The 13301-nt window shown below is 51.0% G+C and overlaps 1 protein-coding gene across 1 annotated transcript in view; it reads left to right on the forward strand.

The window, feature by feature from the left end:
* The window catches only part of LOC144609245 (ADP-ribose glycohydrolase MACROD1-like), a 794541-nt gene that overhangs the window by 741722 nt on the left and 39518 nt on the right, over positions 1 to 13301 (forward strand). Inside the window, exon 7 of the mRNA XM_078427668.1 lies at positions 10006 to 10036. Coding sequence (XP_078283794.1) covers positions 10006 to 10036 — 31 coding nt within the window. The remainder of the gene's footprint in view (positions 1 to 10005; positions 10037 to 13301) is intronic.

Below are 13301 nucleotides of genomic sequence, written 5' to 3' on the forward strand. Positions count from 1 at the left end.
GTGGGTTTTCTCCGAGATCTTCGGTTTCCTCCCACACTCCAAAGACGTACAGGTATGTAGGTTAATTGGCTGGGTAAATGTAAAAATTGTCCCTAGTGGGTGTAGGATAGTGTTGATGTACGGGGATCGCTGGGCGGCACGGACTTGGAGGGCCGAAAAGGCCTGTTTCCGACTGTATATATATGATGATGATGATGATCATCATATTGAATGTCGCTGGTGGCTCGAAGGGCCGAATGGCCTCCTCCTGCACCTATTTTGCTTTGTTTCTATGTTTCTACGACTGAAATGTATGACTACACACTTTGCGATTCAATCATGGCTGATCTCTGCCTCCTAATCCCATTTTCCTGCCTTCTCCCTTGACATCCGTTTTAATCAAGAATTTGTGTGTGAAGGAACTGCAGATGCTGGTTTAAATCGAAGATTTAGACACAAAATGCTGGAGTAATTCAGCGGGTCAGGCAGCATCTCTGGGGAGAAGGAATGGATGACGTTTCGGGTTCGAGAGCCTTCTTCAGACTGGGGACAATTTACATTTATATCAAGCCAATTAACCTACAAACCTGTACGTCTTCGGAGTGTGGGAGGAAACCGAAGATCTCGGTTCCGACACGAAACATCACCTCGTCTTTTCTCTGACTGTAGAGCAGGCAAAGGCTTTTTGCTGTACCTCACTACACGTGGCAATCATAAACCAACCTCAACTAAAGATAGGCACAAGAAGCTGGAGATCGAGACCCTTCTTCAGACTGAGAATCGGGGGAAAGGGAAACGAGAGAGAGAGAGAGAGAGATACAAGTACAGAGAACAAATGAATGGAAGATATGCAGAAGGCAACGGTGATCAAGGAAAGGTGGAGCCCACAATGGTCCATTGTTGGCTGTGGGGCAGGTTATACAGACAGTGAAACTCAACGGGACGACAACGAAACTAGTACGATGACCAGGGTGGGGGAGGGACGGAGAGAGAGGGGACACAAGACAACAAACGAAACAGGTCTTGCAGTTATAAAAGGCCGATTACCTGCCTAAGCAGGGGTAATGCGTGGTAATTTATTCTCTTAGGCCAACCTGACAAGGGTCACTAATTTGTCTAACCTGGCCATACATTTGCTGGCTGTCCTTTTCAGGACACGGTAAGTCTGGTCGGCGCGGGCGCGGTTGGACGAAGGGCCTGTTTCCACGCTGTATCTCCTCAGTTTCAGTTTCAGTTTTAATTTATTGTCCCGTGTACCGAGGTACAGTGAAAAACTTTCGTTGCGTGCTGACCAGCCAGCGGATGGACAGGGCATGATTACGATCGGCCCATTTACAGTGTATAGATACATGAAATGCTGGAGTAACTCAGCAGGTCAGGCAGCATCTCGGGAGAGAAGGAATGGGTGACGTTTCGGGTCGAGACCCTTCTTCACGACCCATTCCTTCTCTCCCGAGATGCTGCCTGACCTGCTGAGTTACTGCTGAGTTACTCAAGAAGTTTTTATTCACAAAATGTTGGAGTAACTCAGGGGGTCAGGCAGCATCTCGGGAGAGAAGGAATGGGTGACGTTTCGGGTCGAGACCCTTCTTCAGACCTGAAGAAGGGTCTCGACCCGAAACGTCACCCATTCCTTCTCTCCCGAGATGCTGCCTGACCTGCTGAGTTACTCCAGCATTTTGTGAACAAATACCTTCGATAGTGTACCAGCATCTGCAGTTATTTTCGTATAGATACACGATAAGGGCATAACGTTTAGCGCAAGGCCATAGTTAACGGAAGAAATGTTGCTGAGGGAACAGAGATTGAAGAGTGCGGAGCGATGTCATTTGAGATTGTCGATCTGCTTTTGTGGCCAGCACGCAAATAGTTGTCTGGGTTGGGCGCCATCTTGGAAGCATCTCAAAACTAAAATGGCCGACACGGTGGCGCAGCGGTGGAGTCACCGCCTTACAGCGCTTACGGCTCCAGAGACCCGGGTTTGATCCCGTCCACGGGTGCTGTCTGTACGGAGTTTGCACGTTCTCCCCGTGACCCGCGTGGGTCTGCTCCGAGATCTCCGGTTTCCTCCCACACTCCAAAGACGTGCAGGCTTGTAGGTCAAGCGGCCCGGTATAAATGTAAATTGTTCCTGGCGTGTGTGGGATAGCACCCGTGGGCGGGGATCGCTGGCGGGCACGGACTCGCTGGGCCGAAGGGCCTGTTTCTCTCAACTAAAGGCGAAACTGGTCTTGCATTCATAGCAAGAGGATTTGAGTATAGGAGCAGGGAGGTTCTGCTTCAGTTGTACAGGGCATTGGTGAGACCGCACCTGGAGTATTGTGTACAGTTTTGGTCTCCTAATCTGAGGAAAGACATTCTTGCCATAGAGGGAGTACAGAGAAGGTTCACCAGATTGATCCCTGGGATGGCAGGACTTTCATATGAAGAAAGACTCGGCTTGTACTCGCTGGAATTTAGAAGACTGAGGGGGGATCTAATTGAAACTTACAAAATTCTTAAGGGATTGGACAGGCTAAATGCAGGAAGATTGTTCCCGATGTTGGGGAAGTCCAGAACAAGGGGTCACAGTTTAAGGATAAGGGGGAAGTCTTTTAGGACCGAGATGAGAAAACATTTCTTCACACAGAGAGTGGTGAGTCTGTGGAATTCTCTACCACAGAAGGTAGTTGAGGCCAGTTCATTGGCTATATTTAAGAGGGAGTTAGATGTGGCCCTTGTGGCTAAAGGGATCAGGGGGTATGGAGAGAAGGCAGGTACGGGATACTGAGCTGGATGATCAGCCATGATCATATTGAATGGAGGTGCAGGCTCGAAGGGCCAAATGGCCTACTCCTGCACCTATTTTCTATGTTTCTATGTTTGCCGTGGCAGGCCTTTGAGTTATGAAAGGCCGAATACCAGCCTAAGCAGGGGTCGTGGGTGGCCATTTATGTTCGTCGGCCAACCTGGCAAGGGTCACTAATTTGTCTAACCTGCCCATACATTTGCTGGCTGTTATTTTCAGGACACGGTAAGCCTCGCTGTGCGCAGAGAAAATGAGTGATGTTGCAGCCGGCTTTACCGAGAATTGGCTATGACCTTTCCCTAAGCTCGCAGCCTAAGTTAAAACAAGCCATCTGCCACTTCAAGGGCAGCGCATGAGATTGGGATGTACAGGGCAGGTTAAATTTAAAATCCTATTAGGTGGCTCAAACCACATCCACCAGAGAAAAGGTGAAAAGGAAAATTAATCTTCCATTCAAAAGTGCACCTCATAAATAACAAAGTCTTAAACATAGAAACATAGAAAATAGGTGCAGGAGTAGGCCATTCGGCCCTTCGAGCCTGTACGCACCGCCATTCAATATGATCATGGCTGATCATCCAGCTCAGTATCCCGTACCTGCCTTCTCTCCATACCCCCTGGTCCCTTTAGCCACAAGGGCCACATCTAACTCCCTCTTAAATATAGCCAATGAACTGGCCTCAACTACCTTCTGTGGCAGAGAATTCCACAGATTCACCACTCTCTGTGTGAAGAAATGTTTTCTCATCTCGGTCCTAAAAGACTTCCCCCTTATCCTTAAGCTGTGACCCCTGGTTCTGGACTCCCCCAACATCGGGAACAATCTTCCCGCGTCTAGCCTGTCCAACCCCTTAAGAATTTTATATGTTTCAATAAGATCCCCCCTCAGTCTTCTAAATTCCAGCGAGTACAAGTCTTCCCATTAGTCCGTGTGCAGGAGTAAGAGTGCTCGTGAACCTTTCAATGTTTCCGTTCTTTCAGCGATACAGCGCGGAAACAGGCCCTTCGGCCCACCGAATCCGCGCCGACCAGCGATCACTGGCACTATCCTACGCACGCTCGGGACAATTTAAGAATAAGGGGTAGGCCATTTAGAACGGAAAACTTTTTCAGTCAGAGAGTTGTGAATCTGTGGAATTCTCTGCCTCAGAAGGCAGTGGAGGCCAATTCTCTGAATGGATTCAAGAGAGAGCTGGATAGAGCTCTTAAGGATAGCGGAGTCAGGGGGTACGGGGAGAAGGCAGGAACGGGGTACTGATTGAGAATGATCAGCCATGATCACATTGAATGGCGGTGCTGTCTCGAAGGGCCGAATGGCCTCCTCCTGCACCTATTGTCTATTGTCCATAAAATAATGAGAGGGATGGGAGATAGACACACGCTGCTGGAGTAACTCGGCGGGTCAGGCAGCATCTCTGGAGAGAAGGAAGGGGTGATGTTTCGGGTCGAGGCCCTTCTTCAGGCTTCAGCCGTTCCTTGTCTCCGGAGATGCTGCCTGTCCCGCTGAGTTGCTCCAGCGTTTTGTGTCCACCTCCGATTTAAACCAGCGCCTGCCCGACACATGAGAGGAGTAGATCGGGTGGACGCACAGAGTCTCTAGCCCAGAGTTGGGGAATCGAGGACCAGAGGACACGGGTTCAAGGTGAAGGGGGAAAAGATTCTGAGGGTGAACTTTTTCACACACAGGGAGGTGGGTGTGGGGAACGAGCTGCCGGAAGAAGTAAGTCCCAAAACAGAACAATTACATTCTTACTTGCACCAGCAATGTAAACACTGTACTCTGTAAAACCCATAGTAAAAAAAAAAAAGTTCAGTGTGTATATATATATATATATATATCTATTCTATACACACGCACGCACGCACACACACGCACACACACACACACACACGCACACACACACACACACATATCCATTTATTTATTTGGATGGGCACTTGAAATGCTACAACATTCAGGGCTACGGTCCAAATGCGGGAAAATGGGATTAAAATTAGACTGTGTTTGGTAACGGGCGGCGCGGACACGATGGGCCGAAGGGCCTCTTTCTGTGCTGTAGGACTCCATGACTCTATGACTCTATGACTAATATATAATATTTTTGGATATATACCTGTGTGGATGTTTAGTTTTGGTATTAGTTTTAGAAATAGACAATAGACAATAGGTGCAGGAGTAGGCCATTCGGCCCTTCGAGCCAGCACCGCCACTGTGCTGTAAGTGTGGTAAGGCGGTAACTTTGCCGCTGTGCCACCGTGTCGCAGATGAACTGATCCAAGCTCCACCTACTAGCAACGAGGTAACAGTTTTGAAATGTACTTTTCGAGTTATAGAGTGATACGGTGTGGAAAAGGGCGCTTCGGCCCAACTCGCCCACACCGGCCAACGTGTCCCAGCTACACTAGTCCCACCTGCCCATATCCCTCCAAACCCGTCCTGTCCATGTACCTGTCCAACTGCTTCTTACACGCTGGGTTAGTCTGAGCCTCAACTACCTCCTCTGGCAGCTCGTTCCATACACCCACCACATTCTGTGTGGAAAAAGTTGCCCCCTCAGATTCCTATTTAATCTTTTCCCCTTCACCTTAAACCTGTGTCATCTGGCCCTCGATTCCCCTACTCTGGGCAAGAGACAGTGTGCATCTACCCGATCTATTCCTCTCCTGATTTTATACGCTCGGCCCGATCTATTCCTCTCGTGATTTTACCAGGGCCTTGGTGAGACCGCACCTGGAGTATTGCGTACAGTTTTGGTCTCCTAATCTGAGGAAAGACATTCTTGCCATAGAGGGAGTACAGAGAAGGTTCACCAGATTGATCCCTGGGATGGCAGGACTTTCATATGAAGAAAGACTGGATAGACTCGGCTTGTACTCGCTGGAATTTAGAAGACTGAGGGGGGATCTTATAGAAACATATAAAATTCTTAAGGGGTTGGACAGGCTAGACGCAGGAAGATTGTTCCTGATGTTGGGGAAGTCCAGAACAAGGGGTCACAGATTAAGGATAAGGGGGAAGTCTTTTAGGACCGAGATGAGAAAACATTTTTTCACACAGAGAGTGGTGAGTCTGTGGAATTCTCTGCCACAGAAGGTAGTTGAGGCCAGTTCATTGGCTATATTTAAGAGGGAGTTAGATGTGGCCCTTGTGGCTAAAGGGATCAGGGGGTATGGAGAGAAGGCAGGTACGGGATACTGAGTTGGATGATCAGCCATGATCATATTGAATGGCGGTGCGTACAGGCTCGAAGGGCCGAATGGCCTACTCCTGCACCTATTTTCTATGTTTCTATGTTTATACGCTCGGCCCGATCTATTCCTCTCATGTGCGGCAAAGAGCTTGGTCTGGGCTAGAGACTGTGTGCGTCTCCCCGATCTATTCCTCTCACGAGTTCTCCCCTAAATGGAATACAAATGAGGCGTCGGGGTGAGCGGAATTCCATTAGCTTCCAGCGCTCCTCTCTGGAGCCCGCCAGCTTCCAGGTGCTTCTTGCTTTCATTACTAAACGGATTAAAGTGCGAGGCTGGAGGCCTTCTCGAGGCGACTGAGTGATCCCTGCTTGTAATGAATGCTGTGATTGAGGGTGCATTGTGCTGGGCCCCCGGGAGCAGGCCCGTGTGTAGGAGCCCAGCTCACACTGGATTAACCACACGTCGCCTCCATATTGAGCAGCTCCGTGTTAATTGTCGGCGTGTCTGGGGTGCAAATTCCTGCCTCTCTCGCCAGCTGCCTTGCCTCTCCCTCCCCCCTCTCTCTCGCTTTCTCTCCCCCTCTCTCCCTCCTCCTCTCTCTCCCCTCTCCCTCTCTCTTACCTTCTCTCCCCCTCCCTCCCCCTCCTCTCTCTCCCTCTCCCCTCTCTCATTCCTTCCCTCCACTTTCTGTCTCTTCCTCCCTCTCTCTCCATCCCCTCCCTCCCTCTCTCCCTCTCTCCCTCTCTCTCTCTCTCTCTCTCTCTCTCTCTCTCTCTCTCTCTCTCTCTCTCTCTCTCTCTCTCTCTCTCTCTCTCTCTCTCTCTCTCTCTCTCTCTCTCTCTCTCTCTCTCTCTCTCTCTCTCTCTCTCTCTCTCTCTCTCTGTCTCTCTCTCTCTCTCCCTCTCCCTGAGTGTCTCTCCTCCTCCCTCCACACTCTCTCTCTCCATCCCCTCTCTCCCTCCCTCCCCTCTCTCTCTCTCCCTCTCCCGTCTCTCATTCCTTCCCTCCACTTTCTGTCTCTTCCTCCCTCTCTCTCCATCCCCTCTCTCTCTCTCCATCCTCTCTCTCCATCCCCTCTCTCCCTCCCTCCCTCCCCTCTCTCTCTCCCTCTCCCCTCTTTCATTTGCGGAGGAGGAGGAATTTCTTTAGTCAGAGGGTGGTGAATCTGTGGAAGTCATTATAAGAAGATAACTGCAGATGCTGGTACAAATCGAAGGTATTTATTCACAAAATGCTGGAGTAACTCAGCAGGTCAGGCAGCATCTCGGGAGAGAAGGAATGGGTGACGTTTCGGGTCGAGACCCTTCTTCAGTCTGATGTCAGGGGGGCGGGACAAAGGAAAGTCATTGGAAGCCATTGCCATAGAATGCTGCAGAGGCCAAGTTGACGGATGTTTTTAAGGCGGAGGTTGGCCAATTCTTGATTATCATATCATATCATATATATACAGCCGGAAACAGGCCTTTTCGGCCCTCCAAGTCCGTGCCGCCCAGCGATCCCCGTACATTAACACTATGCTACACCCACTAGGGACAATTTTTACATTTACCCAGCCAATCAACCTACATACCTGTACGTCTTTGGAGTGTGGGAGGAAACCGAAGATCTCGGAGAAAACCCACGCAGGTCACGGGGAGAACGTACAAACTCCTTACAGTGCAGCACCCGTAGTCAGGATCGAACCTGAGTCTCCGGCGCTGCATTCGCTGTAAAGCAGCAACTCTACCGCTGCGCTACCGTGCCGCCCTAGTGCGGGCAACAGGAGTTATGGGGAGAAGGCAGGAGAATGGGGTTGAGCGGGAAAGATAGATCAGCTGTGATTGAATGGCGGGGTAGGCTCGATGGGCCGAATGGCCTAATTCTGCTCCTATCACATGAACTTATGAACTTATGAAAAAATTCAGGACCTGCGTGGGTTTTCACCTGGTGCTCTTCCTACACTCCAAAGACGTACATAACTTAACATAACATAACAACACTTTATTGTCACTCGGCACAAACACTGAACGAAATTTCAGCAGTCACAAGACACAGCAAAAAAGAAAAGAACACAGGACACCCGACCCCAACACAAACATCCATCACAGTGACTCCAAACACCCCCTCACTGTGATGGAGCAACAAAACTTCCCCTCTCTTCCCCCCGCACCCACGGACAGACAGCTCGACCCCTACCGAGGCAACCGACACGCACAGCCCCCGCAAGGGGATGGAAGGCCCCGCGGCCGAGCCGCCCCGGGCACCGAAACGTCCCGCGGCCGCACCGGGCGATGTTAAGTCCAGCGGCCGAGCCGCACCGGACACTGAAACGTCCCACGGCCGAGCCGCGCTGGCGATGTTAAGTCCAACGGCCAAGCCGCGCCGGGCACTGAAACGTCCCGCGGCCGAGCCGCACCGGGCACTGAAACGTCCCGCGGCCGAGCCGCGCTGGCGATGTTAAGTCCAGCGGCCAAGCTGCGCCGGGCACTGAAACGTCCCGCGGCCGCACCAGGCGATGTTAAGTCCAGCGCCCGAGCCGCACCGGGCACTGAAACGTCCCGCGGCCGAGCCGCGCCGGCGATGTTAAGTCCCGCAGCCGAGCCGCGCCGGGCGATGGAAGGCCCCGCGGGCAAGCTGCGCCCCGGGGAAGAGACCTAATAAAAGAAAGGTTTCCCCCCGCCCCACCCCACCCCACCCCACACCCCCACCACACATACACAGCCAAAAACAGAAACAAAAACCATCCCAACACCGACACAAACAAAAAAAAGAAAAAAAGACAACAGACTGCCAGAGAGCCGCAGCCGTTAGGCGCAGCCAACTCCTCCTCCTGTAGACATGTGAACTGCCCCTAGTGTGTGTGTGGGATAGTGCTAGTGTACGGGAATTACCGGACTGCAGTAGGCCGAAGGGCCTGTTTCCGCGCTGTATCTCTGAACTAAACTGCATATAGGGTGCACAACAGCATACAAGAAAATACATTTAAACCGAGGGCACTCAGTACAGACCCTTTACAAGCCTTGCCAACGGTCTGTCTGTCTTTTCGTCTTTTTGTTATTTTTAGCGTGTTTTAATGTTCTCTGGTTTGTTTTATGTGGGGTGGGGGGGGTCGGGAGAAACTTTTTTTCAATCTCTTACCTTGTCGGAGAGGCGATTGTTTTCCGGTTCGTATCTACGGTCGCTCTGCGGCCTAACATGGTGGAGCTGGCGGCCTTGTTCGAGACTGACTCTGAGCCCCACCCCGGGGGGGTCGTGGACTTACCATTGGATCCCTCGCCTGGGATCGACGCTCCAACCGCGGCCTGCGGACTTCAACATCGAGGAGTTTGCGGTCTCGGGTAGAAGCAGGTGTCGGGAAATTCCAAAGACGCAGAAGGTTCGACCAGCCCCGACCCGGGATACGATCGCCCGGCGTGGGGGAGCTGAGATTCCCCCCCAATGCAGAAGCTTGATCGCCCCGACACGGAGGGCCCGACCGCTGGCTACGGGAGTCAAGATGGTCCCGTCAACCGAAGGCTCGAGGCCCCTGACTGCAGGAGAACAAAGAAGGGGCCTTCCATCACAGTGAGGAATGTGGAGGAGTCACTGTGGCGGGCGGCACGGTTGCGCAGCGGTAGAGTTGCCGCCTCACAGCGAATGCAGCGCCGGAGACTCAGGTTCCATCCCGACTACGGGCGCCGTCTGTACGGAGTTTGTACGTTCTCCCCGTGATCTGCGTGGGTTTTCTCCGAGATCTTCGGTTTCCTCCCACACACCAAAGACGTACAGGTATGTAGGTTCATTGACTGGGTAAATGTAAAAATTGTCCCTAGTGTGTGTGGGATAGTGTTAGTGTGCGGGGATCGCTGGGCGGCACGGACCCGGTGGGCCGAAGGGCCTGTTTCCGCGCTGTATCTCTAAAACAAAAATGTGTTTTGTGTGTTCTGTTGCTTTTTATTGCTATGAAATTCCTCGTACATTGCAAAACACACTTGGCTAATAAAGTATGATTATTATTATTATTATGATTAAAAATCAAAGTAAATCTATAGGAAACACCAATTAATTGAGTGTTTGTTTCATTCTAGGCCTTCCCTTGTGTGTCCACTGGAATTTACGGTCAGTCATGATTTTTTAATTATGAATTATTATTGCTTCTTCAATAGTTACTGCGGTTACTATTTCTCCAACTGGGTGTCAGTTTTAGAGATGCAACATAACTGTAGGCACTTTGACCCTCCAAGTTGACCATCGAACATCTGTTCGCACCAGTTCGGGGCGGCTCGGCGGTGGAGTTGCTGCCCTTACAGAGCCAGAGACCCACGTTCGATCCTGACTACGGGTGATGTCATAGAAACATAGAAACATAGAAAATAGGTGCAGGAGTAGGCCATTCGGCCCTTCGAGCCTGCACCGCCATTCAATATGATCACGGCTGATCATCCAACTCAGTATCCCGTACCTGCCTTCTCTCCATACCCCCTGACCCCTTTAGCCACAAGGGCCACATCTAACTCCCTCTTAAATATAGCCAATGAACTGGCCTCAACTACCGTCTGTGGCAGAGAATTCCACAGACTCACCACTCTGCGTGAAAAAAAACTTTCTCATCTCGGTCCTAAAAGACTTCCCCCTTATCCTTAAACTGTGACCCCTTGTTCTGGACTTCCCCAACATCGGGAACAATCTTCCTGCATCTAGCCTGTCCAACCCCTTAAGAATTTTGTAAGTTTCTATAAGATCCCCTCTCAGTCTTCTAAATTCCAGCGAGTACAAGCCGAGTCTATCCAGTCTTTCTTCATATGAAAGTCCTGCCATCCCAGGAATCAATCTGGTGAACCTTCTCTGTACTCCCTCTATGGCAAGAATGTCTGTACGGAGTTTGCACGCTCCCCACTCATATGAAATATGACCCACTAATCCTCTTAAGCAGGCTTTGCTTTCACAAGCTCATAAGTTCTCGGAGCAGATTTAGGCCATTCGGCCCATCAAATCTATTCTGCCATTCAATCACGGCTGATCTATCTCTCCCCCTAACCCCATTCTCCTGCCTCCTCCCCATAACCCCTGACACCCGCACTAATCAAGAATCCATCCATCTCTGCCTTAAAAGTATCCACTGACTTGTGGCCTCCACAGCCGCCTGTGGCGATGAATTCCACATCAGTCTGAAGAAGTTTTTATTCACAAAATGCTGGAGTAACTCAGCGGGTCAGGCAGCATCTCAGGGGAGAAGGAATGGGTGACGTTTCGGGTCGAGACCCTTCTTCAGTCTGAAACGTCACCCATTCCTTCTCTCCTGAGATGCCGCCTGACCCGCTGAGTTACTCCAGCATTTTGTGAATAAAAACGTCTTCAGACTGATGTCAGGGGGGGCGGGACAAAGGAAGGATATAGGTGGAGACGGGAAGATAGAGGGAGAACTGGGAAGGGCGAGGGGAATGTTGACTCCTGGGAATCTGAACCCGTCTCTCCTTCGGCGCCATCAGTGCTAACTGGGCCACGCGGACCGGTGCACTTCCTGAGGTCCATCGATCTCAGTGAGTTACTCACTCCCATCGATCGGTCTTCCCCCGAGCTGCCTCCCGCACATCTCCGCTCCTCCCCTGAAGAAGACCTTTCCCCGGCACTCTCTTGTTTTCTAATCATCCGTTCGTTGCAATCAATTCCGTGTGCCAGCGATTTGCAGGAACAAAAACCTCCAGCGAGGCAGCAATTTGATTAGCATTTTAAGTGAAAATCCCTGTCACGTTTCCAGTGTTCTGCTGACTCATGAATACGCATAGAAACATAGAAACATAGAAAATAGGTGCAGGAGTAGGCCATTCGGCCCTTCGAGCCACGCACGCTGGTGACAGTTTACAATTTACAGAAGCCAATTAGCCAACACACCTGCACGTCTTTGGAGTGCGGGAGGAAACCGGAGCGGATGGGGGAAATCCCACGCGGGTCACGGGGAGAACGTGCGAACTCCGTGCCGACAAGCACCCGTGGTCGGCATTGAACCTGGGTGTCCGGCGCTGTGACTCGACCGCTTGCAGTGGAACAGGGACAGTGTGCGTCACGGTGGCGCAGCGGTAGAGTTGCTGCCTCACAGCGCCAGAGACCCGGGTTCGATCCTGACTACGGGCGCTTGTCTGTACGGAGTTGGTACGTTCTCCCCGTGACCTGCGTGGGTTTTCTTCGAGATCTTCAGTTTCGTCCCGCACTCCAAAGGCGTGCAGATTTGTAGGTTATTTGCCTTCAGCAAATTGTCAACTGGCCTTAGTGTTTAGTTTCGTTTAGTTTAGAGATACAGGGCGGAAACAGGTCCTTTTCGGCCCACCGGGACTGCGCCGACCAGCGATCCCCGCACACTGACAAAATCCTACACAGACTAGGGACAATTTACACAGACACCAAGCTAATTAACCTCCAAACCTGTACGTCTTTCGAGTGTGGGAGGAAACCGAAGATCTCACGGAAAACCCACGCGGTCACTTACAAATGGGGAGAACGTACAAACTCCGTACAGACGGCACCCGTAGTGGGGATGGAACCCGGGTCTCCGGCGCTGCATTCGCTGTAAGGCAGCAACTTTACTCTGCGCCACCGTGCCATCGTGCGTAAGATAGAACTGATGTAAAAAAGTAAATGGGTGATCGGGGATTGGCGTGGACTGGGTGGGCTGAAGAATCCCTTTCCACAATGTATCTCATAGAAACATAGACAATAGGTGCAGGAGTAGGCCATTCGGCCCTTCGAGCCTGTACGCACCGCCATTCAATATGATCATGGCTGATCATCCAACTCAGTATCCCGTACCTGCCTTCTCTCCATACCCCCTGATCCCTTTAGCCACAAGGGCCACATCTAACTCCCTCTTAAATATAGCCAATGAACTGGCCTCAACTACCTTCTGTGGCAGAGAATTCCACAGATTCACCACTCCCTGTGTGAAAAAATGTTTTCTCATCTCGGTCCTAAAAGACTTCCCCCTTATCCTTAAGCCGTGACCCCTGGTTCTGGACTTCCCCAACATCGGGAACAATCTTCCCGCATCTAGCCTCTCCAACCCCTTAAGAATTGTATATGTTTCTATAAGTCTTCTCAGTCTTCTAAATGCCAGCAAGTATAAGCCGAGTCTATCCAGTCTTTCTTCATATGAAAGTCCTGCCATCCCAGGGATCAATCTGGTGAACCTTCTCTGTACTCCCTCTATGGCAAGAATGTATTTCCCCAGATTAGGAGACCAAATCTGTACGCAATACTCCAGGTGCGGTCTCACCAAGGCCCTGTACAACTGCAGCAGAACCTCCCTGCGCCTATACTCAAATCCTCTTGCTATGAATGCCAACATACCATTCGCAAAGTAAACTAAGCTAAAGTAGGCGAAAGTAACAGG

This window comes from Rhinoraja longicauda, chromosome 34 (genome assembly GCF_053455715.1).
Source record: "Rhinoraja longicauda isolate Sanriku21f chromosome 34, sRhiLon1.1, whole genome shotgun sequence".
Lineage (NCBI taxonomy): Eukaryota > Metazoa > Chordata > Chondrichthyes > Rajiformes > Arhynchobatidae > Rhinoraja > Rhinoraja longicauda.